We start from the raw sequence: 27084 nt of genomic DNA, 5'->3' as shown, positions 1-27084 counted from the left end.
CTATTTCACCCTATTGGTCGTCAAGCAATCTCCTTCCATGTTAAGTTTATTGTCTTTAATTCAATCATACTAATTCTGTGTCTTGTCATTTTAAATGTATCCCACCTTTGCTTACCTAGTGATGTCCAGCACAGTGCCTGCCTTGAATTTTTTCTAATTTTCTTACAGTGTGCCGATCCCAACGCCATTTGCATTCTCTGATTTCTAATTCTATCGATTATAACTACTGATTCATTGTTATATATTTTGTGAAACCATTTTATACTAAGAATTTTTCTGACACAATTGTTTATAAAAACCTGTAACTTAATTGTATTTGTTAGTTATACTAGGTTTCTGATCTACATAAAAGTACTGACTTAGCATTTGAGTTGAATATGCATATTTTTGTTTCATTTAATGTAGTCTTGCATGCCCAAAATTTATTTAAAATAGCGAAAGCACTGTGTGCTTTCAGGACAAAATAAAATTTGTTAAATAAAAAATTCAATAATTGAAGCATATTGTAGAAGAGCTGAAATACATACATCTAAACATTTAAAACTGCATTTTCCAAGCTGTTTGGATAATAGAAGTCTTTGCATAATCAATTTAAGTAAGCAATTTCCATGATTAAATGCAGAGTATGATAGTCCTATGCATCTAATCAAAATTATGCGATTAAGACATAAAAATTCAAATATTTGTTAATAAAAAATTCAAATACTATCAATCATATTAAATGTTTCTGAATTATTTTGGAATACGATATTTTTCAATTTGTCCTTCCCATTGAATTACGTTTTAAAAAACATTTTTCATCCAAATACATTATCTATTTTCATTTCTATAAATTTTTGAATACTTCATCTATATTTTATAGTATTGTGTTTTTGGCAAAGAGACTGAAAAGTGTATACAAAAATGCTTGTGTGAGACACTGTGATGCTTAAGATTGTACTGTTTTTAAACATTATAAACATACTATTTTAAATATGAAAATAATATTTTATTTTAAATAGCTTATGCAATTTCAAACAATTTAATAAATATAATGCATTATAAAACTATTAAATTTAAACATATTTACAAACTTTTCTTGATGGCACTCATACAGATAAAATATCACATTTCAGAATTTTCTTATTATTATACAATTTAATCGTAAAATATAAATGGTAAAGAAGTAGGCAGTTTTATCTGCACCCTTTGCTTTGGAAATATCATAGGTATTCACATTGAAAAATATAGTAAATATTTTAACAAGATTATACATTTTCATTCATAAAATCAAATGTTTGTACCTTAATTTGTGCTCTTTTTTGCTGCTTTAATCAAATAACATATTTCAAATTTTAAATATGAAACAATGCATGAAATATATTTATAGTTTAGAGTTTACTTTTTCAAATTACTTAACTTGAGGTGTTTCAGGGTTTATTAATTAACAAAATAAAAATATTCAATTATTTCAAGTTTGTTGTCAGCTTTACCAATCAATATATGGTTCAAGATAATTTCAAGTTCTAAATATTCCAGGTTCATTCTGCCTGATAGAAAAAATGGATTACATAGACATTTGATTGCATTGGTATTTTATTAGTTAAATATTTCATTACTATAGTAAATACTTCTGTCTTAAATTTGGTCTCATTAATGCAACTAAAATTCTGAACAATCATCAAACAAATAAAATTTATTGCAAATATATACTACCAAGTTTCCGCTGCTCTAAGCGTCACAAAGTGATTTTCTGATACACTAAATTAGTATGAGAGTTACATACCTTGATAATAAGCTTAATTTTTACTGCTTTTTCATTTTAAAAAAGTAATTCAAAGTAAAAGAAAAACAGAATATGTCTAAAATGACTACAACATTTGACCAAATATTCACTAAGTTGCATCTGGTTTAAGTGTTTCTATAAAGACATTATATATTTCATTGAAATGTATTGGTCTACTTATCAAACTATATTTTAGTGAAAATGTCATTGTTGAATTGTTCAATTCTTACAATTATTATGGTAATTACAGAAATTATAATTAGGCAACCATTTTAGGACAACAGAGAAAAGCTTATTGGGCAATTATTATAGGGTAACGAAGAAAAAATTTTGAAGAAAATATTGAGGGGCAGAAGAGAAAAGACATATTGAACAATTATTATGAGATTGATGATTTTGAAACACACATTTAATGTTGGTTAACTATTTCAAGACTTAAATCACATCAATTGTATGCTTAACAATGCATCTAGAATACTTCATAAAATCATTTGAAATATTATTACTATATCAAAGATTCATTAAAATTTTAAAGAATTTATAAAAATTATCATACAATTAACAATTTATAAAAAATTGCAACACAACAATATTCAATGCAGATCATTAGAAAATCTGGAGTATATTTATCTGTAGTACACAAAAGAAAAAACTTTATTTTTTTATTCATAAATGCTTTACTAAAACATATTTTCAAGCTAGAATATTCAAAAGTAACAAGTTAAAAAGATTAAAACAATCTTTATTTCAAACCCGAAAAAATTTTATTCTCAATATATACACTAGGTGGCAGTACCTAATTTTTTATTAGTGGTAGACAGCATTAAGAAAAAATAGATAGAGTGCACAAAAGTCATAAGTTTGGGAAACAGTGTGCTAAAGGATAGTTATTTTTGACTAGATGTCAGCACTCATTTAAAAAATAAACTGAAAATTTACCCCCTCCCTCCAAATGAATTATACAAATTATACACACACTTAGTTTTTAATTTAAAAAAAAGGGTACTTTTAGGACAGTTGTTTTAAAAATAGGATAATAGATAAAACTGTTTTTTCAATTTTAAAATGACAAATGCAGTCAGCTTGACCACAAAATAACTTTGACTATTTTTAAAAGATTTCTATCAACTTAATATACTTTCTTAACAATTACAAACTTTATGATTTTATTCTTTTACTTTATTTTTAATTGGTAGTAAAATAATACTGTCAATTCAAATTACAATGAACAAAAAAAAATAAACAAATAAATTTGCTGCAAAACTTTAAAAATCTTATTATTTTGATTAAAATAAAAGAAATAATACCTAATTAAAATAAAAACTTTAAAAAGGCAAATCATTGTAATTTCTTTATTTAATTAATATATACTATCATTTTAAAACAAAAATAACTAACTATATATAAACAAATTTATGTATAAAAACCATATGTAAACAATTCATAAAAATCAAATCCATCAGCAATTTTAATAATAATAAAAATCATAATTATTCTGATAAAAAGATAAATCTTGATGATTTTCAAATATAATTAAAAATAATTTTCCATTCAAGACAAAAATAACTAATTAAATGTAATAATAAGCTCTTGTACTTTTCATGCAACTAACGTAAACAAATAATTTATAAAAACAAAATTCATTAGTAATTTTAATAATAAAATTTAGAATTATTCTTTTAAAAGAGGTATATATATTCTGATAAGGTTCAACAAAATATATCAATAAAAAACTTGTTTCAAAAAAATAATGTAATATTATTAAGTATGCATGTTAAGTAAACCTTTTATAAATATATTAAAAAATTAAAATGGTCTATTAAACCAAAAAATTAAACACAAAATTTGTGATTGAAATTCACAAAACACAATCTCTTGAAATAAATCCTGAACAGAAATGATTAAAAGCTGTTTCAGTTTTTCAAGGAGCATAACAAAAAAAACAAAAAAATTAACATTTTCTTCCTTTTTTTACGATTTCAATAGGTATAGTAATTTGACTCTTAAGCATGCTTATCCAATTTGCATTTCTGCCAAAATCATAATATGGAATAAAAAAGAAAATAGAGCTAAATAAGAAATTTAGAGGAAACCATGAAGCAAAAAGTCCACTAGAAAAAGACCTGACTTTCGCAATGCAACCACCAGTTTCCTCATTTACAAAGGTCAAGTGTATAACATATACTTTACGACATCGAGCATATACTAAAATTTCAATCTCACTTCTTTCAGCTTTTTCTTCCACATACTCTATGGTAAAAACATTTCCCCGAAGGCTCCGCCTATGAAGTTTTGTCACTGCTTGTAAAATATCTTTTGAGCAAACTATTGGATTAGCAGAAACTTTCCACACTTCTTCATATAGATGTGGTGAGCGTATACCAGGAATCCAAATGCCAGGTCGCAATTTTGCTTGTATAGCACCCTGTCCAGCACACAAACATGTAGCTTCAGGAGCTTCAGGGACATCCGTTGACATGGTTCAGAGATAAAGCAAGCAGTTATTAATCACCTGAAATCATAGAATCAAATAAAAATAAGAACAAATGTAGAAGCTGACCATTCAGTTTTAAAATGTGCAATAATATGATAGAGTATTGAATTTATATACTTATCAAACCATAATTTTTTTTAAATGCAGAAGACTTTTTGTAATTATTAGAATTTTTCTAATAATTAAAAATTAAGATCAAAATGTACATTAATTATTCTATTTTGCAATTTTATTTAAATACAAAACACAGGATTATAAGAAAAATTTAATTTCACCAATATGAGAAAAAAATATATATAAATTTATCCAGATTTATAAAAATAAATAAATAATATAAATCTGTAATTACTAAGAGATAAGTTTTGACACGTTAAAATTTACAGTGTGCTCGATTCCCTGCACACTATAGGTTATTAGAGAATTATCATTATTTATGATTCCCACCATACACGAGAATTATGTGAATCTTGAGGTTAAAGCAAACTTTAAGCAGTTTTTCTTTAATAACATACACTATAACTTCATCAATTTAAATCTGATTTGGTTAAGAAATTAATAGTATATGTTAATATAATTTACACAAAGAATTCTTTTTATTCTATTTACAGATTTCAATTTAAAATTTTTTTAAAAAAATAATAAGTTTTAAATAAAGAAACTATGTGTAATGAAAATTAGAAATTACATTTTAAAATAAATTAAATAAAAATTCTGAAAGTCATCAAAACTATGATTAGCAAGACAGGAGTTTTACCTAATATTTTAAATGAATATCTTCACTGTTTTATTCAACATAATAAAACAATTTAAATTTTAAGAAATGATTTTGCACTTAAATTAGTTTTTATTTCATTAATAGTATATAGGTACAGCAGGTAATTAAAGGTTTTCTTTTAACACATCGCAAGCGGTTAATGTAAAAATACGTTTTAGAAATTTCTGTAATCCATAAAAAAAAGTTAAAAAAAAGTGGTAGCAAAACTATTTTGTTTCTGCTCTGTTTTTCAAAGAAATTATCCATTTTTTATTGCCACAAACATAGATGATTCAGTATACATGTAATCAGTACGACAATTATTTGTCATAATTTTTTTTTTTTTAAGTTTTAACTAATTTAACAAGTTTGCTCCAACTTTTATGAAATCTTGCCAACCACTTTTTTAAAATTTTAATCTATAACAGCTGCAGTACATTTTTTCAAATAGTTGCCTGAATGTAATGAGTTACAATTATGGTATTTTAATTATGTGCACACATTTTCTAGTGTGAAAAAGTGTTTGAAAAAATCTTATAATGAAAATTAGAAAGCCTTACAAAAAAGCATTAAGTAAGCATTCAATTCAACAGAAATAAGGAAAACTGAAGTAAAAACAAAAATCTACCTATGTGCAAACTGTGGCTGCATCAAAGCTCAATTAAAATCAGAATTTAATCACTAAACCCATTTAAGGGAAGAAAATAGGATTTTCTTTAATTCAGGTGGAATTATTAATGCTCTATTGTCTAGCAATACGTTTTAAGGAGGCTTTTTCTTTTCATTATGGAAATATTTTTAAAGCTCAATGCAAATTTAGGCAGTTGATTTAGCTGAATACAACCTGAGATACTATATTCTAAATATGTGTAGACAACATCTTCAGACAATCAGCCTATTTTGTATCTTTTCCTAAAGTGCACTTTAAGTATGAAATGTAAATATGCATTTTAAAAGAACCAAATGAGTAATCTGCTGAGAATAAAATGAATACTGATACATATTTACTATTTCAATTTTTAGAATTATGCAATTTATCACTGAATCTGTTTATGTTATGAGTTACTTAGCACAATAAGTATTTTGGCTTCCAAATTATTGAAATTTTTACATTTTTAACAGTTTAAACTATTATGCTTTTGAGCTTAAGCTAGCTAGTTCACCAAAAAAAAAAAAAAAAAAAAAAAAAAAAAAAAAAAAAAAAAANAAAAAAAAAAAAAAAACTAAAAGTTCACCTTTCTTGATCATGATTTTGTCACAATTTTTAATATAAATAATGAGAATTTCAGGATAACATTTGTACACTGAATAAGAGATAAGTTAACATTTGTACACTGAATGAAAGATACATGATAATAATATATAAAATATTTACATATATTAAAACCTAAAAAAAAGAAAAAGAACACTTTGCACTATTGTTAATTAAATATTAAACTATGTTATAATTAGAAGCTTAGCTGTCTACAGTAAATTCTTAGCTGTAACATGAGAGTACCTCCAAAATAAACAAAAGAGTCAACAAAGAACTACAACCAAAACATTTTACCATCAAATAAAAGTTTAATCACTTGACAAGCAAATGTCTAAGCTCTCTGTGTGTTCAAGAACTTAAGGTTATCTGGACTGAACTCGGTAGTCAGGCAAACTTTTGTGGTCAGCTTTTCCAACTGAAAATTAATTTTTGATTAATTTTTTAAGCACAAACTTTCAAAAATAATATAGAGAAAACTAATATTTTTAACACATTTAATTCATGAACCATAGTTGAAAAAGAGGTTCACGCAAAATAAATCTGTAAAATATTGTAATTGTAAATCTTAAAATAAAATGATACTACTCATTGCATTCTCATACATTCACTCACTGCTGATATATGAAATGCTACATTATATACCTATAGTGTCTTAACAGACAAGGACAAATACAACTTATAGTTGTCACAAAGAATGGTATTGAAAAACTTTATCAATAAAGAAAAGCTTTAATACACTCAGAATAAATGCTCTCAGCAATACAGGATGTTTTTAGAGTTTAAGACTACACATTAAAGGCAATTGGGTCTTCTCATATGACATAACAATAACTAAGAATTAGAAAAAAGTGTCACTGATAAGTATTTACTCTGATGGCCATCATGTTATACTTCAATTAATTATTAGTTTACTTCTATTAATTCTAGGAGCAATTTATATTAAATTCCTTAATTTTAAATTTTTTACTGTTTGAAATATTTAAAATTAAGTATGATTTCCATTTTTTTTTTCATTTATTACTTCATTTTTACATATATATTGATGATAAATACATAGTAATCATTTTGGTTGAGTGCAAAATTGACTTAGCATGAAATGGAGACAGATAGGTACTATTTCAAATAACAACACAGTGCTTTCATTACAGAAAAAAAAATGGGAGAGAATTTCTCACCCTTTCTCAAAAACAGGGTGAGATTTCAAAAATTTAAGTGAGATTTCTAAAAATTAAAAAAAAACACGAATAGACTCGGAAAAAAATTATTTCGTTAATTATAATACATTTTTAACATCTTCTAATTGAATATTTTTGCTGCATCTTCATATGGAAAATGTTCTATATCTACTTTTTCATCAGTTATTATATTTATTTGGCTGAAAAATATCGGTATTTGTTTTGTTTTGACCGTTTCTACCGACATTTGCTTCATTTTCATTTGTCCGTTACGGAGTAGAAGATGTCGCCTTAACAAGGTATTTGTTCATCTTACATTTATGCACAAAAAATGCAAATGTCTTACATGAAGAAACCTCACCTATGGTGAACATGTGGTTGCAGAGAAATGTGTTCTGAAAGGGGTTCCGTGGTTCGGGGGGTTGGTGTTCTGCTGTTTGCACCGGTTCTGAACAATACTGGTAAATAGGGAAGCTAGATAACAAGGACCGATGTTCAAAATAATGATCAAGGAAGAAAAGCGAAATGGATTTTATTCAAAATGGCAAAAGACGAAATTCTTTCCAAAATTCGTGCAGTTTGAAATTGATTAATAGAGTGTGCGAACTTCTCACGTTAATAATTTTTTATTGCGTGAAAATAAAAGAACATGATGCGAGATTCTCGCATTCTCACGCAGTAGTGAAAACACGGCAACAATTCTAATATTACTATTCAACAGAAAAATGATGAGAGTTTTATATGAAAAGTCAAAATTAAAATGTCTAATGTAATAGCAAGTTAAAATTGAAAGATCTAAAATAAAATCAGAACAAACACAGCTATTTTCCTTATTTTTATGTTACAAAGTTTATTTTTTTCAATTCAATTTCTTGTTTTTCTTTTCAATAACTGAACAATAACTCATAGTGTTATTTAGGTCATAAACAGCAAATAGTTGCATCAAAAATTTCTACATTATGATAGATAAATAATGGAATATTACTAAAAAATACTAATGAATTGTTTTTACCACTTTAACATGATTTCATTTTGTACATTTTTTGAATTTCAAAACCCTGTTTAAAAAATTATAATTAAGTTGCAAAAAATAATTTTTTTTAAAGAAAGATTAGGGATATAACAAATAGTCGGCCATCATTTAGAATTCAGCCATTTCGCCGAATATTTGGCCAAATATTCGACCGAATGTTCGGCAAAGTATCATTTGGAAAATTATTTCTGGGCAAAGTTTTTTAGGGAGAAAATTGAATAGATTTAATAAAGAATAACCTATAATCATATCTATTATCAGAAATAGTTTTTACACATATTTTTTTAATTCCAAAACTTGTTAATTCATGTCCTTTACCCTTTTAATGTGAGTTGATTTTGCATATTTTTTGAATTTCAAAATCCACTCTGTTAAAAAAAATCATAATTACGTTGTAAAAATTATTCGTTAAACAGAAAAATTAATGAGGTAATGAATATTCAGCTGACTGAATATTTGGTCAAATATTCGGCAAATTATAATTTGGAAAATTATTTCTCAACAAAGTTCTTTAGGGAGAAATTTTAATAGATTTAAAATAAAGAATAACCTATTATATTTTTTACTATACATTAACATGAATAGTTTTTACACATATTTGTTAAGTTTCAAAACTTGTTAATTTATGTTCCTAAAGACACATGGAAGAGCAAAATTTGAAGAATTGAAACTAGATTACTTTATACTGAACCATGATAGACATTAGACCATCTGATAGACATTATCATTTTTAATGTTTTTCATAATTTTTAATATTAATTTTAATAAATTAATAATATTTAATAAATTAATTTTTTTAATAAAATATTTTTAGCATTAAAGTTTTGTTTTATGAATTAAAGGGACATTTTTTTTCTATTTCTTTTTTTTTTTAAACTTTACAACTTGAGTTTGTTTATTTTTTCAATAGTTGTTACAGTTTTTTTTTTTTTTTTTATCTTAAATAGTTCTAATTTTCTTAATATTTCATTATCTTAAACAATTCCATTTAAGGTTGTTTTTTTCTACCTTTTCCCCATATCAATAATAAGTTATGTTTTGATTAATTTTCAATAATGACTAAACTTACTTATAGACAATAAGATATTTATTTATCACTTTTTTAAAATAAAGTTGCTATTTGACAACCGAATATTCAGTATTTTGCAGATTTTTTTGGCTGAATATTCAAAATTCGACCAAATCACTATATGTACATCCCAGAGAAAGATGACGAGGACATATTTTTTTAAGTCACAGGAAAATTTTCAGTTGGATACCAACAACATAGCCTCTATATGTATACCCAAAACTCTATAACATAAATGCCAAATGGAAATTAAGGTTAGCCAAATGTAACTTAGCAGCAGAATAAAAATTATTTCACAGTTGACAACTTAAAAAAAAATTTTAATTTGAAATCATTAAGAATTTATCCATTACCTTTCTGTTAGGGATATAGCTCATTTCAAATATTTCTTCTTGAATTTTTATTGTCTATTATATTTTATTATAGAATTATTTATAAATCTATTTTCTTTTGTTAGGAAGATCTTATTAGGAAGATATATCTTATTTGAAATATTTCTTCTTAAATTTTTATTTTCTATTATTTTTTATTTTCCATTATTTTTTATTATAGAATTATTTATAAAAGTTTATTTTTTAAAGTCTAAAAAAATTAAGCATTTTAAAGTAACTAAAATGTATAGGTTAAAACAAAAAGAATGGCATTATTGTAACCAGTCGGACCACAATATAATTAGAATCCCTACGTAACTATTTCAAAATTACTTTATTAGGTGGCAAATATATTGATGAAAAGATTAATTTTAACAAATGAAAGGGGAGATTTCCGTAGCGTGATCTGTGGCAGGATAACTGCCAAAATCTTGGAAATTTCTGGGTAGTGGCCAGCAAGAAACTAAAAAAAACATCACAGAAAGGGACCAACTCGAAAGGTCTAACTCGTAGCCACCTGCGGGTAAACATCTTCATTAATTTTTTTAAAGAAATTTGCAAGTTTAAAATCTATTTGGCACCTTGGCGATTGTAGTTGGCTCGACAGATCACGACATGGAAATATCCCCAAATGAAATATTGGTCGATCAATATACATTCTAATTCTTACTGAATAGAATTTTCAGGAAATTACAAATTTTAATTGATACTTGGTAAAATAATTCGTTAATCAGTCATTGTAAATTTAATTTTATAAATGAATTTGAATATAAACACACTTTTTTTACATTTAACCAATACTCATTGTAAGGCTCACAGATACCTAACATGTTTGTTTATTATTTAATTATAATGATATATAACTTATAAAAAATTGGAAATTAAAAATATTTCAGCATGATACTCATCTATGAGTCATTTGCAACATTAAAATTTTATAAACGAACCAAGTTTTCTTTTAATAGATAATTTTAAACTTAGATAGCCACATTAAAAAATTCATGAATTTTATATTTTACTTATAAAATAAGAATTAAATACTATTAACAAACTGATACAAAATTCTCTTTCATATTAACGAAGAAAAAATAAACACCAATACATGTCAAGTTCGTGAATAAGCTTATTACAATTGATACAAAATAGTGAATAATACACCCATTTATTACTGATAGGCGTTTAGGAAAACAATCCAAAAGCAACATATCTTTAGGGGGGAAATTATTGCATAATTTCAGTTCCACATTAATTGAATGTAAGATTATCTTTTGTATTAACTACCTAAAACTTAATGTTTCCATATCCCGCCATATATATATCCATACATATTTCACTTGAGAAGAATCGCATGACAAGCAAACGAAACAGAACAAGCAACAGATTGCAACTCGACACTGAATTAATTATTGAATATATATGCTCTTAAAATATTAGCTCTTAGCTTACATGGTCAAACAATTGTTATGCTGAGCTCTGATTTTCAGTTGATACAAACTGAGTCAGATAAAAAACTGCGCAAGCGTAGAAAAAACGCGTAATAAAAAAAAATAGTCATTTTAAAAACCATTCTCACTGCTCAACTAAAAAAAAAAAGAACAGTCATTTTAAAAACCATTATCACTGCTCAACTTCTGTTGTTGTTGCTAATTCCCATCTGGTCTGACGGGGTCAGACCAGATCAATGAATCCGTTGACATTCAGAAAATCCGAAACCAGAATGGGAGAGGAATGAATGTCATTCCAGTCCAGCCCTAAACAGTTCAAGATGTGCTCAGGTGATGCCTGGTTTTGTTGGCATTTAGGGCAAAGAGGAAAGATTTTTTGATTTGCAGAAAATGTGAGACTTTTTAGGTGTCCACTGGCCAGTCGGGATAAGCAGGTGTTGGTTTGCCTATCACCAGGGAGAGATAGAGAGAGTCCTGGTCTTTCTGCTTTATACCAGTAGTGAATAGGTGGAAGCAGCCACTTTTGTTTGTTCTGGGCCTTTTGCCTTGCAAAAAGTTCAAGGTATGTAAGCTCTGAGGTGGAGGGAACTGGATGGTCTAGTCCCTTCTTTGCAAGAGTGTCAGCCAACTCGTTGCCGTGGATATCGACGTGGGACGGGATCCATTGAAAGTGGACCTCATGCTGTTGGGAAATGAGCTTTACTTTTTGTAGGATCGAAAAACTGGTTTTATCTCCAATGAGGGCCCAATTTTTGAGGTGTTGAATTGAACTACGGCTGTCAGATAGTATCCAAGTATTTCCAAGGTGCCCTTCACTCAAGATTTTCTCTAGTCCCCTGTCGATTGCAATTAGTTCGCTTCGAAAGACGGAGCAAAAATCGGGGTTTCGTTGATGAAGAGTGTAGTTCTCTCGAGGTGTTTCAATAAATACCCCACTGCCAGTCTGTCTATCCATTTTACTGCCATCAGAGAATATTTTGATGTCGTTTGGAGGGATTTTATTGATGATTTCCAGGGACAATTGTCTGAGGAAGTCAGGCACACAGTCTTTCTTGTCAAGCATGGTAGGGAGGCTTTCATGGAAACTAACATTGGAAAGATCCAAGCAAGTACTAAGATTGCTATGAAGATAAAGAGGTTCAATATTTTCAGCGATTAACAGTTGTGATTTAACATGACTAAAAGGACTGTTTTTCTTTAGCCTTTGATTGCAGGTCCAATTATTTAGGTAAATAGCAGTTAAATTGCCTTGGTCTAAACTGGAAAGTTTATTGTAATATTTCACTAAATTAGCTTGCCTTCTGAAGTTAAGAGGTTGCAGATCTGCTTCGTAAAGAACGATCTCTGAAGGGCAGCTACGTTTCAGTCCAGTGATGATGCGAGCGGCGCTCAGTTGAACCTTTTCCAATTTGTTTAAGTTAGATTGAGAAGCACAGCAGTAGACAGGATAGCCATATTCAAGAATTGGTCTAACAAGAGCCTGGTAGGAAGTCCTAAGAGTAGTTGCATCTGCTCCCCAATCCCTACCAGCGATACACTTAATAATAGACACTTAGTAATAGACACTTACACTTAATAATCAACTTCTCAAATGCTCTTTCGAAAATGCAAAAATTGTCCAATCAAGATTTTGTACGCATCTCCGAATTCGCGATCGCAATTTCCGCATGCAGTGACAGTGGCCCTTCTTAATTTGTATATGATGAATGGTTAACTGAATGTAAACAAGGGATGGTTGACTGAATGTAAATATAACAAGCTTCCTAAAACCGGAAAAAAATCTAGAAAACTGTCGGTGTCTCTCTCCGCTTAGAATATGCTTACGAGGCGCTGTGTGAATGTCACGAGGTGATGTGCTAATATTCTAGGATGTTTTTTTTTTTTTTTATCATGAGTTGCGTTGCGTTTAAATTTACCCGTAATTTTACCATTCAGAAGAGTGTTCTGCATTTTATTAATTCTAACAAGTTGTAAGCCTTAAACAAATTTAAGAAAATTAATCTCACAACATAAATGAATGGTAAGGTTGTGTGTTATACTTTTGCTTGGCTATATTAGTGTAAAATATCACCGTTGGTTATTTTTTGGATCGCATCATAGCATGCTTGTAGTGTCTTCCGAATTCATTTGTGGTTTGGTAAACACGTCAAATATAATAATATTGGATGACGTAGAGGCATAGGGCAAGCATAAGCGTAAAAATCAATCGAAAGTAGTAACCCGTACGTTTTATGAGGAATTTTAACCCCATCTGTGCTTAGCTTTACACCGTCAACCATCCATACTAAAGCTGGACGATATCGGAATTTCTAATATCACGATAGATCATTAGAAAATATCAATATTTTATGATATTTTGTGGAGCCTTTAATATAAATTAAATTCATTTTTTTAATTATATTGGGGAATATTTTTGTCAAAATGAAGGAAAAAAACATTTTTTTCCCTATAACTATTTTAGTAATCATAATTTTTAAAATTAACAGAGTAATTGTACGAATTTAACAACGCATAAATTAAGCATTCTTGTCTTTTAAGTTGATATATAAATCACAGTTATTTTTATGAATTAAGAGCTAATCTTAATTACTGATTTATAATCAGAGAAAGAGAAAAAAAAAGTGTAATTTTAAACTTTATTATATTAAATAATGTTATTTTAAGGATTTTGAGATTTTGCGTTCATTCTAGTTAAACTAATTTTTCCATTCTTGCTATTATTGAATATTCTTTCTAAAAAAGTGGCAAAATTTGATAATACATTGAAAATTTTAAAATGTTATGATAAGTGTTTACCAAAAAGTCTTTAACCAAGAAATGATATTAAAAAAAAAAAAATTGAAAGATGGTATGCAAATGCACTTTTAATTGGGTATAATATAAAAAAAAAACACAACTACTTCCACTTAGTAGGAATAACATTTACCATGAAGCAATGCTAAATTCTATGCCACTATCCACATAAATCAATTATTAATCAAAAATCGAATATCAATTACTTTTCTTTATACTGCAATAAAATCTGGTGAGCAGCTATTTAAACGATCAAACACTTCGTTTGTTTATTTGTGGCTTTAAGTTAGGCTCGCAGAAAATGCCGTTTATGGGTTAAATTTAGTAGGAATAACACAACCTGTGACGTAGGCTACAGTATACCCAATCGGAAAGAAATTTGTTGTCAAATAAAAGAAAATGTAATTATTCTGCCTCTATATAACAATTTTTACTGAACTCCATAAAACTGCGGAGCGAAAAAAATTATAGTTCTTCATAAATTATGAGCTTACAGATAAATTAATTATTTTGCCATTTGATTATCATTAAACTTTATAAAAATATCTATTGTTCCAAATTTGAAAATTAAAATAATAAATATTTGAAACTTTCTTTAAAAAAATTTTCTGGTATTTAATTACTTTTATTTCACTTAATTTTCTTTATTTTGTTTAGTTTTCATGTATTTAAAATAATAAATAAAATAAAAAATAAAAGTGAGATGCAGGTGGTGCTCAACGTTTTTTTGCGATTTTTGACTTGCCGAAAAGTTCTGAAAAAGTTGACCAAAAAGTACTAAATATTTCATATCAAATATTAGTTTTTGTCATAGACAAAAATATTAATTTAAAATAATAATTTGATTTTTTTTACCTATTGCTTGTAGCTGTTAAATGACAAAGATTGTTCTGAGATAATTTTGGCTGAAATTTATATGTAATTCACAATTAATTCTACATGGACAATGTTAAATCCATAATATATTAATGATTATTTGCAGATCCCGTTAAAATGTATCTTTCAGACAAAACTCGAAATTTATCGTCTGAAGAATATCATAGGTTGCCTGCTTGAAAATTATTAGTATGATTAACTTAATAGTATGATTAACTTAAGGCTTTTTTATTCTAGAATATTTTTAGACCTCTGCTTTGAAATATTACTTTGAAACACTTTTTTAGTTTAGTTTCAAATGCATTCACATACATGAAGAAAAAAATATTAAAAATGAAGAACTTTAATACATGATAGAGCAGTGAAAAATGAAAATATTCCGTAAAAAATTCTGACAATTTAGTTTAGAAAATATGTAATTTAGAATAAACATATTTTAAGCATTTATGGAAGCAATTTTTTTAAATAACTAAGAAATAATTTATAGAACTTAAGAATTCTAACTGTATCTCTTTATCAATTTTGGCAACAAATAAAAATAGTCTTTTTTCCTCTCATATAGAGAAATCTTAAATGTTTACTTTAAAAAATTGAACATTATCTAAACTGAATTTTTAACGACCGGATAAGATAATGGATTTTTTAAATATAAAATATGTATAATTCAATTAACGTTATTTTCCAACAAATTCTTCTTTTTATTTATTTTTTAAGGGAAAATCGGATTTAAAGAAAAAAGATATAAAAACACGCAAGCAGCAAAAGGTATAATGCCAAGATCAACGGTTTTGTCGCCGTGAACTGTGAAACATAGTATGAAAAAAAAAGCTTTCTTCTTCTTCATGGAGTATCAGAATTTTTCTAGTGGTGATATTTTTCTGTATTTATCAAGTGTCGCTGTTTTTCGCTATTAATCTAGTGTCGGTATTTTAGCGTTTATCAAGTGTCGGCATTTTTCTATATTTATTACGTGCCGATGTTTGTCAATGTCATGGGTGTCGCAAGGGTCCGATTTTGAGGGGGTTGAAATTGAAATTCACAGTCACAATAGTTCTCTAGATTTCACGCATAGCAAAACATATTCCTTACTTCTTTATGTCTTCAAAAAGATGACTTAAATGCGTTTTTTTTTTCATCTCTTTCTCATTTTTTTTAATTTCATGAATTTTAATTAAGGATGATTCGTGATTATTTGGATGATTATTTGTCTGCAATATTGAGAGGGACTTTAAGAGATTTCTTATTATTGAAAAAAGGCATATACCCACCCAACTCCAGTCTGCGACACCTTTGATCGACATCTGTCGCGTGAATATATTTATCTTATTCACGATATATCATGAAAAAATATTTTCAATACCATTATTGTGATATTTAAAAAACAACGACATTTCTCACCAATGAATCGATCTCCCAGTCCTAGTATATGCACAAGTCTGTTTTATTTTTAAGAACTATTTTAACTGCATGCGGTTAACATACTTCCTATCACCAGGGCCGGATTAACCTATAGGCACACTAGGCACGTGCCTAGGGCCTACGAAATTCAGGGGCCTACGAAAAAATTGGGAGAAAAAAATTTGTTGACAAAAGTAATTTAGCTTTAAAAACAACAAGTGTATTTTGCACAAAATTATGAAGATACAAATAAAAATATAGTATTTTTTGGTAATAAATTATTTTGCAGAATCTTATGATCTAATATATTACTTTTTTGGATTCAACGAAATCTTGTATTATGCTGTCGAATTACAAACTACGCAAAATGTCGTATTCAAATTAAAATCCATATTAATAAAAATGCTAAAAAAAAATATGCAAGAAAATTTTGGCATATATTTTGAAAAGAGGGGAGGAGAGGGGGAAGGAGGGGAGGGCCCAAAAACGACTGTGCCTAGGGCCTACGAAAGGTATAATCCGGCTCTGCCTATCACCGTTGAGTAACTTCGAAAACCTGATTGGTTAATTAGCATATTTAAGATTAGGGTCTTAAGACAAGATTGGGTTTAAGCACGCCGAAATCAGATCAAAAAATACTCAGGGTGCTCCGTATATTTCTTTTTTCGGTTTGTGGCCTGAAAAAAAAAAGGTGGTGCCAAATTTTCTAAACATGTAATTAATTTTTAGGACCAGAAATCCACAAAATATGTATTAAGAAAAGTATACAAAGCCTGGTTATATTTTTTTGAAAAGATTTTATGATAATTTTAAAATGAGAAATTATTCTTTTAGCTTACTTACGAATTTTAACCCTTTTTTATATATTAATATTTCGTTTTGAGCCCTATCACTATCACACAATAGGACATTCATATCCTATATAGATTAAATATTCGAATTTAAATTACTAAATCGGCTACAATTTTTTACAATAATTACTCATAAGTAAAAGTACAATTTTAATAACAAATTTTTTCTGAATTTATATCCATAAGAGTATTTTGTGTCAAAAATTTTAATAACGATGTTGTTTAGGTAGATAAATTGAAATTAAAAACTTAAAAGTTCCAACCTAAATTAATTTGATGACACGACTCATTAAGGGAACCGTTTAGTTTAATAAAAATTTTTGAAACATTTTTTTCTAGAACTATTTTATCTGAAAGGATATTAGTCGATGTCGTTAGACGTTATTAATTTGCCGTTATTGTTTAATTAAATGAGTTGCAAATTAAAATCCGAAATACTCAAGCTCATATATACTGCGTCGGAGACCTTGACACTTTAAAGTCATAGTTTGTAAAATTTTAACTGTCCTTTATTGCTATATTTTCTTTCCTTTTCACAGTGAGTGTAGGTCAAATAGTTTAATAAAGTGATTGTAAAGAGCTAATTCAGTTAGATGAGATTAGAGCGAAATATCTGCTCTTTTTTTTAAATCTTAATTTGACAAATAACAATTCTCTGATGATTAGTTAGCAGAGTTCTAAATTTTAAGTGTCCAAATTATTTATCTGATTCTTTTAATTTAACTTTTAAAGTTTCAATGCGTGCAATGTCATGTTCTTTCTTCATTTGCAGTTTTCTTAAAATGAAAGGATATTACCCAATGAAAAATAAGTCTATTTGATGGAACTAATAATTAAAATGTAATGCGGAAATTATTTCTCTTGCACTCTTTTACACTTTATGCTTTTTTAATTTTGCAACTGCTAGTTTTATTGAAATTCAAAATTTATTAGTTTTAACGTAAAAACAATGCATAAGGAAAAATACCTCTTGTCAAGACAGCGATGCCAATGTGTAAATAGGTTTATGTAAAGACAGCACTTTTTAAACAGTAAAACTTTATAATTTCTTTACAGCCAGTCCTGTCGACTTGGGATATGATTTCAATCGATATAGCGTAAACAAATACTCCTAATAGTATAAGAGCAATGTTGGAAGCAATAATTAAATCTCTCTTTCATCCCTTATCCAATCATCTGTTATATATATCCACCATAGTTTTTATTATCATACAATAATTCATAGAGAAGAAGAAGAAAAAAAAGAATCCACTGACAATATTTTTCATAAAAACAAATCATAAGTGATGTATATGCGGAATTTTAAGGTACAGTGCGCAAAAGAAAGAACGGACCACACAGCATAACTTTGATCTAATGATCGGATCTTCACGTTTTAGGACTTAATCTGAATGGTTCGAGGGGGTAAACTCAATATGATCATTAATTGCTGCAGACGACATTTTAAAATATGAAACCAGACACAAGGAAGTACTTTCTATGAGTAAACATACTTTTTTTGTTGTTGACGGAATCGGATTTCTGACTCCCAAGATAAGTCGCAATCTGGGAAATATGGTCCCAATAGCTTTGTTAGGAGAGCGGTCCAAATTTCGAACCCCTTAATGCTAATTTTACTTTTTGCGTATTTCACAATGACTTGAAAACTTTGTAAGCGACTTGAAATTCTTTTTCACACAATTTTGAAACTCGTTCATCCAAAGGTAATTGCATGCAAAATATAACCATTAGTAAATATTTATTATTTTTTGTTATTTTATTTAATGCCAGTCGAAATACATTTGAATTGTAACGTATAGAATTTTTTACATCGTTTTAAAGACTGTAATTTTAAATGGCAAAATACAACATTTGAGAGAATTCGGTTGGATAGTTCCTATGAAAGCAAATTTTCAAAAAATTGTATTTTTTAAATTCGATTTCTCAGGAATTATTCGATCAATTCTGCTCAACTTTTGTATTCTGATATTGAAAATTCCATTTTTTTAAATGATGTACAAAATGCACACTTTGCTATTCAAAAATATTTCGACTGGTACTAAATAAAATAATAGATATATATTAAAACTTGTATTTCGCATGGAGTTATCTTTGGATAAACGAGTTTTATAATTATGGGTAAAAAATGCTCAATTCGCTTAAAATTTTTTTGAAATATGGTGAGATACGCAAAGAGTAAAATTAACATTAAGGGGACCAAACTTTGAATGGCTCTCTTAACTGAACCATTTTATTTTACAACCGTCGTTAAACAACCGACCTAATTTTAGGTTTAGGACTGCTAATGTTCAACTCCGTAGCCTTGTAATTTTGAACCAATCCAGAAGACAAGGAAACTCTGGATCAGTAGGGGAGAGTGGGGTCAATTGTAACATTTTTTACTTAACTATTTTTAACTGACAAAAATTCCAATATATTATTAGTATTAATTGACAGACGAGTAAAGTAGACTATCCTCTACTAGAAAAAAAAATACCTTATTTTAAATGTTATTATATCAGTTATTAACAATTTTTGACAGTCGTGCACTTGTTACAATTGTCCCCACTTACGGGGTCAATTGTAACAGTTCATAAATTCAACTAAAACATAGTTAATTATACGTATTATCATAGTTGTGATATATTTTTTTATTGATCAAAATAGTAATGATATTTTAGGAGTCAAAATAATGATGAGCAGAGACCTAAAGGGTTAAACTTTAAGGGGTTAAAAATTTTAATTTATGCTGTGAAAGGTGACAAATGAAATAATGCACATGCAACATAATATAAATGATATAGGAAACTATTGGTGGTTCTTAAAGAGTTAAGTAATGGTTTGTAAACATAAGATTATTTATTTTCAGCTGTTACAATCGTCCCTTTACTTATTGTTACAATTGTCCCCAAGACGCCATTTCAGCTTCATTTGTTAAAAACAATGCTTGTTAATTAACAAAACTAATCTTTTTTTTCTTAAAATGTTAATTAAGGTGTCCACTTACATATTCGGTTAATAATTTTTATTTGTTTAAACAAAATTATTTTGTTACAATATAATATTCTAATACCAAAAAAAGTACTTACGTAGCGTGAAAATATCTTTTGTGATGTAACTCTTTCAAAAGTACATAAAAATGGTTGCCAGCAGGGGTGTACATGTAGATTTATTAAATACACCTTGTTCGCCACCTAGGAACCAAATCTAGAACCCGACACTCGAAATATTTGCTCTGTTGCAATCGTACCCTGTTACAATTGACCCCACTTTCCCCTACCCCCAGAGGTATGATTTGTTATGGGAACATGAACTATGTGACTCGACAGATTAAAAGTGCATTATCACCAGTTACTACACTGCGAGTCCCTGGTCTGCGGGGATCGAACCCAGGACCTCTTGGACATGGACCCAGTGCCCTACCAACCAGGCTATCTCAGCCAAGCAATTAGAACTCGATTTCCCTGATTGCGATATTTTAGTGGTCACAAAATCAAATCTGTCAAAAAAACAAAAAAAGGCATGTTTATTCAGAAAGCGCCCGTTTCTTAGTCTGATTTTGTAACTTAAAATATTGTCTGAACTATCTAATTGGCATATTTGTAGTCACTCCCCATGAACCAGTAATATTGAGTCCTAGAACGTGAAGATCAGATCTTTAGATCAAAAGTTATTTAGAGTTTTAAAAAAAATGATTGCAACTATGATAAATAAGGTCTTCTAGTCAAAATTTATTATGATGAATTTTTTTTTTCATTTGCTACTTACATACTATATTACATGGTAATGTAACTGATTTTATTCATATTCCAAATTAAAATAATTTTAGTATGAAAAGAATTATATTTATGTATTAACTAATTCATCTGAAAATTCACGACAAACAAACAGTAAAATATTTTATTAGCATTGGTTGAATTTTTAAGTCCGTTCATTTTTAAAATTTTAATTTTATTTCATTTAGGTAATGAAAACAATTTGGAAAGAAAATACTTATAAATAATTTAGTTTAATGCATTGAAATCCTCGTGTTTTGTTAAGTTCAATAAACAATAATTGCATACCAAAATAGGCATGACACATTTCTTACTATTTAACTGCTAAAATTTTTCATCTAATTAATTTCCTTAATAAATATAACCATTTAATATTTTTTCTCAGAAAAAATTTTTGAGCGGAAATTAAATTCTAAAAATAGATTGCCTTCTTTTTAAGTGCTGCTAATATTTATTTAAATATTCGAAACCTTTAAGAGTTTGCTGTAATATTTTGACTTTAAAAGGTAGACGTTACGTAGTTTCCCAGTGCTACACATTTTAAATTTCTAAAACTTTCAAGAGTTATGACTTTAAAAATAATTATTAGCTATGTAACCAACTGGTTGATTTCTTCCAGTGATTAGATGGTTGTTTCTACATATATATAAACAAATATACCAGTGAATTGATGTTTAATTTTCGCAGTGGTAGTTACGCCACAATGTCACTGGGTGTTTTGAGTGCTGAATGTGAGAAGTGTATTAACTTCACAGTCGTAGTCCCTCCTGTGTTGCCTTTAGCAGTCGATTGTATAGTGTGTTCCAATGAAACTGAGCAGCAACAGCGTGAGGAGGTGGATAATGATGCAGTCACAAGTCAACTGTTCAATGTGGACCATCCAACGAAGTAGGCGTTACCAGTTCGAAGTGGGCGTTACTGCGTGTTCAAATCACGTCCGGAGGTCACTAATGTGGAGGCAGAGGCCACCAACCTTCATCTATCAAAAGGTACCTCGTGATTGATGAAAGTTAGCATGTCTTTATATACCAGTGAATTAATGTTTAATTTTCGTAGTGGTAGTTACGCCACACAATGTTGTCACGGGTACTATAAATTTGTAATAATGGTTTTGAAATAACGTTGCAAAAATTTAGATTTTTATTTCTCACTTCATCGCTTAGAATTCTGAACACGAAGATATCGCTTTAAAAGTTAGACCTGACGAAAGTATGAAACCCACCTGCTCAAAGTACCACTCGATCCTGAAGTCCGGGACTTTGCTCTGTAAAGATTATGCTTCGTATTTAATTAAGAAAGGAAAAGTAAGCAAGCAATTTCCGGTATAGTTATCAAATTTGAGCTTAAAACCAAAAAGACGAGTTTTTTGCTGTGTCCATTTTCGTGAATACGCTATTTGACCAAAATCTAGATTTATGAAATAACTGACAATTGTGCTTCTCAATTGTATATTCATTATACCCTTAGAGACAGTAAGAAGTTTATCAACAACCTATCGACAATAAATAAAATCCATCCACCAGAAATTGTCAACATAAAATGAAGCTATTTCAGTTTATTTACTTCAATTTCAGAATATTTAGTGGAAACATAAATTTAAGGATTTTTTTAATGTTTAAAATATAATTTTTTGATCTTGGGTGTAAGAAAAAAAATTTTAAATTGAGGTTAACATTTTTAAAAATTTATCAATTTCTTTTCTTTCCTCTTTTCTTTTTCAAGTGCGAGTTTTTTGTTTTTGAGCTTTTTTTTTCGAACAAACGAGTTACGCTAAGCAAACTTGAAGTTAACCTGTTTAGCTTTTGTAGCTCTATTGCTCACACTTCAAGCAAGGAATTCCAACTACCTAAAACGTAACTGTTTCCACCTATATTTATACATTTATTAACGATGAAAACACGTTTATTTATTTTCAAATAAACACTTTAATTACTTAAATACTTACAGATTTATTATATATAATAGATAAAATATTTACTTGTGTTGGGGAGCTCCCAAGCTAATACATATGAAACTATTCTGGTAACCAGCATCCAATACATTGGACAATATTTGGCGCAATTAACATTCTATGATTATATTCCGTTTTTGTGATATTACAAAGTTATTATCTAACATAACTCTAGCTAAACGTGACTAAAGCTATTATATAACATAATTAAATTTCCACTTGTAGTTGGGATAAAATTGACAGAAAATTAAGAAATTTGATTGAAGGAACCATTTAAGCAGTTTTATGACATTCATTTGAGTCCAATAAATTTTTTTATATTACGAAAACATGACGAAATGCGATTTTAAGTTATTCTAAAATATGCAAAAATTGCTGAAAACTGAAAAGGGTTATTTTTTTGTAATAATTAAAAAACAACTAATTGAATGAATTTGCAATTTTTTTCCGTATTAATGAGTTTATTTACTATTTTCTACTCTGCTTCATATTTCTAGGTAAAAATTACATTTCCTACCATTATTTAAAACTCGGGTTGCTGAAGAATATATTTTTAAACTGTTGACTATAAAGAAAAGTTCTATATTGAATTTAAATTTGACTAAAACTACAATGTCTTCACACAAGCAATAATATTTTCCATATAAATTTTCTGTATGTCAGAATTTGTCTAGCGCTATGCAACACTGGAAACAATTAAGAAAGCTGTAAATAAAGCAATAATATTTTCGCCACTCATTGTAATTTTTGCACAAAAAAAGCATTATATGTGTGTTGTGATTTAAAAGCAAATTTCTGGAAAAACATGGACAAATTCAAGAATTTCCATTCATTTTAATTTAAATTATGATGAAATTGTAGATTGAAGAAGACTGTTCTAAAATGCATTATCTGCATCAAATTTTATCTGCATCGCTGGAGCAAAAAAATTAACATTTACAGCGAATTTTATGTTTTTAAACATGTGTTTCCGAAGTCAAATTGTGGATTGAACACTGCTATTCTAAAATTATCAAGTCAAGTTAACAAAATTCATAGAGTTACAATTCTGATAATAAAAACTAAATCTTCATTTTTTTCACGCTAATTTATTACAAAAGATTTAAGTAGTATAGATTATTAATAAAGTTTAAATACAATTTTTTATAAAATTGCAAGATATCATGTGAATTTTATTTACTGCAAGTTCGAAATGGTTTCAAAGTGCATAGATTTTTTAGAGTCATGAAATAAATTCAGCACAACGTTATGACTAACGAAGTAAATAGTTTAATGTCTTTGTATTAATTACAGAGAAAAATCAATTCAATATTTTAACATGTTTAAAGTAATCTGGATATATTGAAATGGTTTTTCCTAAAGAGCAAAGAAGTTCAATACGACAGTACCCGTACGTTGCACATAAATTCTTTGCTGAAACCCAAATCATTAGTCTTACAAAATTCTGCGTCTACTATTTTAGACAGAAATATAATAATAGATTAATATTATACACAGAGCACCTGCATTTTGCAAACTACTACTTTATTAACTAACTAAACGTGCAAAAAATTGGACTGAAAATGAGCACATCTTTCTATCACACTTTGTTTGGGCTGAAAATTGATTGTGAGGCTTTCTCTGAAGGCGTTTTTCTTGAATGGTATTTATAATCATAAATTTCGTTTGCAAAAACATACAAATCCAACAAAAATAACTTTTTTTTAAATAAATAAATAAAATAAATTAAATAAGAGTATGAATGTGATTCCACTTTTGACAATCTAATTAAATATCTAAATCGTATTGAGTAATTATTCATTCTTATACTCCCAGTAAATAGAATGGGCTTATCAAAGTTGTGTGATTCCTCAATTCTTCACACTTTTCCCTCTTTGTTATCATGGTTTCGCCATATTCCTAGCAACAAGTTCACCTTGGCCCCAGATGGGCTGAAAATTAGCCCAATATTGGTCCTATATGAGCATGCTCCAAGGGACCATTATTAGTTTGTCTAGAGTTTTTAATATTGGCCCTATATAAGCCAATATTGGCCTTCACGGGGCCAATATAGGGCTTATATTGGTTGAATAATAAATTTAAAATATCGGGTGAGTCTGACAGTTCTACCTAGTGTCGATATTGAATGTAAAATTGCTGTAAAATGCCGGGTGAATCCGACAAATCTATATAGGGCCAATATCGGAAAATAACATTCCTTTGAACCTTTATTGAGCCAAGACTCGTGAATATTGGTCCAATGAGGGACCAATATTTTGCTGCTAAGGATCTTACTTTCCCCTCACGCTAAAATTTTCCAAGTTAGATTTGCGAAAACCATGGTAACAGAGAGAGGAAAAGTGTAGCAAATTAAGGAATCACTTAACCTTGAGACGCCTAGTCATTTTACAAAAAGTAGCTTATTGACGACGCGCAACATTAATTGGTGTCTTTGATTTTCAAACAATTAATGACGGTAGCTTATGATCTAAGTTTAGTATTTTTCATACAATTTTTATAAATACTCTGCCATTCTTTAAATTATGATCTTTTGTGAAACAGGACAATCACTGAATAAGTCTAAGCCAACAGTTAAATCGCTTCAATTCAACTATTGTATGTATTTAAGATTAACCATGTATTCAAGATTAACCCATGTATATTTCAAGATTAACCATTAACCCTCTCAATAATACTCTTTTTTTATGAAAGTGTTTAAAAATGGATCAATAATTCTTAATACGCAGAGTGCTTCATTATAAACGTCCCAAAATCTATTTTTTCAGTAAAGAAAGTACACTTATCAGGAGTCAATCAAGCGAGGAAAAAAGTCCTCTCAAAAAACTGATGAAAAAAAATATTGAATCCTGTTTGAACTTACAAGATTAATTAAAACTTTTTATTGCTGGAGAAAACAGAGGAGTTGAAAAACGATAATTGCGATGATTACAAACCATTCCAAGATATAAGGCAATTCAAACTGGTTTCGATGTTTTTAATCTTGCCTCCTTCAGAAGTAGAATTCAATAATGTTTCAGTCTTTTCCTCACTTAAATATTGCGATATTTTTTTGTACTTATTTTTTGATAAATCCAGATTAAAAGGAATCATTACTAAACACTTTGTATATTGATGGTCAACAGAATATGTGGTCTGCAATATGTTAATTAGTTCTTAATATTTTCTCCATGATAAGAAAAACATTTCCTTTATAATTTCTTGATAAAATTTCTTCAGCATTTTTCTACTTAAAATCAGTATTCTGTATTCATGTTATTTTCATAAAACTTTATTTTTTTAATCAACTGTAAAACATTAATACCCATAAAAAGAAGAACTAAAAATTTTCAATAAAAAAAATATTAACGTTTTATTTAAAATTTAAATTCATATTGTGTTAAGTTATTTTTATGCACTTTATTTTCGATGCTTATAGGGGAAATTTATGTTTGTGTATGAGATAAATATAGTTTCTGTAAAATTTGCTGTGGAAACTGCCAAACATTTAAACTACGCCAAAGAACTTTTTGTTTAAATTTATTAATTATCTTTAAAGAATAATTTAATAACAAATACAAAATAAAGAGAAATAAAAGATTAATTGAATACTTATGATTAAATTAGTAATTAAGTTATGAACGGAATTTATTATGATCAAAGTTAAAAATTCATTTTTATATTCAATAAAAAACAAGATAGAAACATCAAGGAACAAATACATTAATTAAAGTTAAGAACTTACTGCAAAGATGAAAATACAGACCTTATAAATACAGGGTTACCAAAAAATAAGTTTGCCGCTTCAAGGGAATGCGTTCAAATGACATAAAAATTTCAGCTGCAGCTTATTCAAATGATGTAATTGACATTTATTCTATATCAAAAAAAAAGAAGTTTAGCACAAAAATTCGGCACTTAATAGCGCTATAACCCAAAACTATATAATACAATGTTTTATAGTGCTTATTGAGTTCACAAGTAATAAGGTATCATCGGAAATGTTCATTATAGACATTCTGTTTGTTAAAAATTGGTGAATTCTGAACAAGTATTTGTTACTTCACTGTAAAAAATTTAGAAGCTAGGTTACGACTAAGAACCTGCAAGTGTAACACTGACC

General features: G+C 28.2%; 1 protein-coding gene across 1 annotated transcript; it reads right to left on the bottom strand.

Moving 5' to 3' along the window:
- Positions 1-966: 966 nt before the first annotated feature.
- On the bottom strand, positions 967-16331 carry LOC107454483 (uncharacterized). The gene is made up of 4 exons (XM_071188461.1): positions 16299-16331; positions 11198-12898; positions 6563-6683; positions 967-4277 (listed from the first exon to the last, which is right to left on the bottom strand). The coding sequence occupies exons 1-2, from the start codon at positions 16329-16331 to the stop codon at positions 11585-11587; spliced, it is 1347 nt and encodes a 448-aa protein (XP_071044562.1). The 3' UTR covers positions 967-4277; positions 6563-6683; positions 11198-11584.
- Between the last annotated feature and the right edge of the window lie 10753 nt (positions 16332-27084).

The sequence above is a fragment of the Parasteatoda tepidariorum genome, chromosome 2 (genome assembly GCF_043381705.1).
Source record: "Parasteatoda tepidariorum isolate YZ-2023 chromosome 2, CAS_Ptep_4.0, whole genome shotgun sequence".
NCBI lineage: Eukaryota > Metazoa > Arthropoda > Arachnida > Araneae > Theridiidae > Parasteatoda > Parasteatoda tepidariorum.
This window is presented reverse-complemented; position numbering and strand designations above follow the sequence as displayed.

Coding starts and splice junctions, on each gene's coding strand:
- LOC107454483 (XM_071188461.1), bottom strand. CDS start 16,331: ATGTCGATCAAAGGTGTCGCAGACTGGAGTTGG. Junction 12,899..16,298: donor GTGTCGCAGACTGGAGTTGG/GTGGGTATATGC, acceptor TCTATTATTAAG/TGTATCGCTGGTAGGGATTG.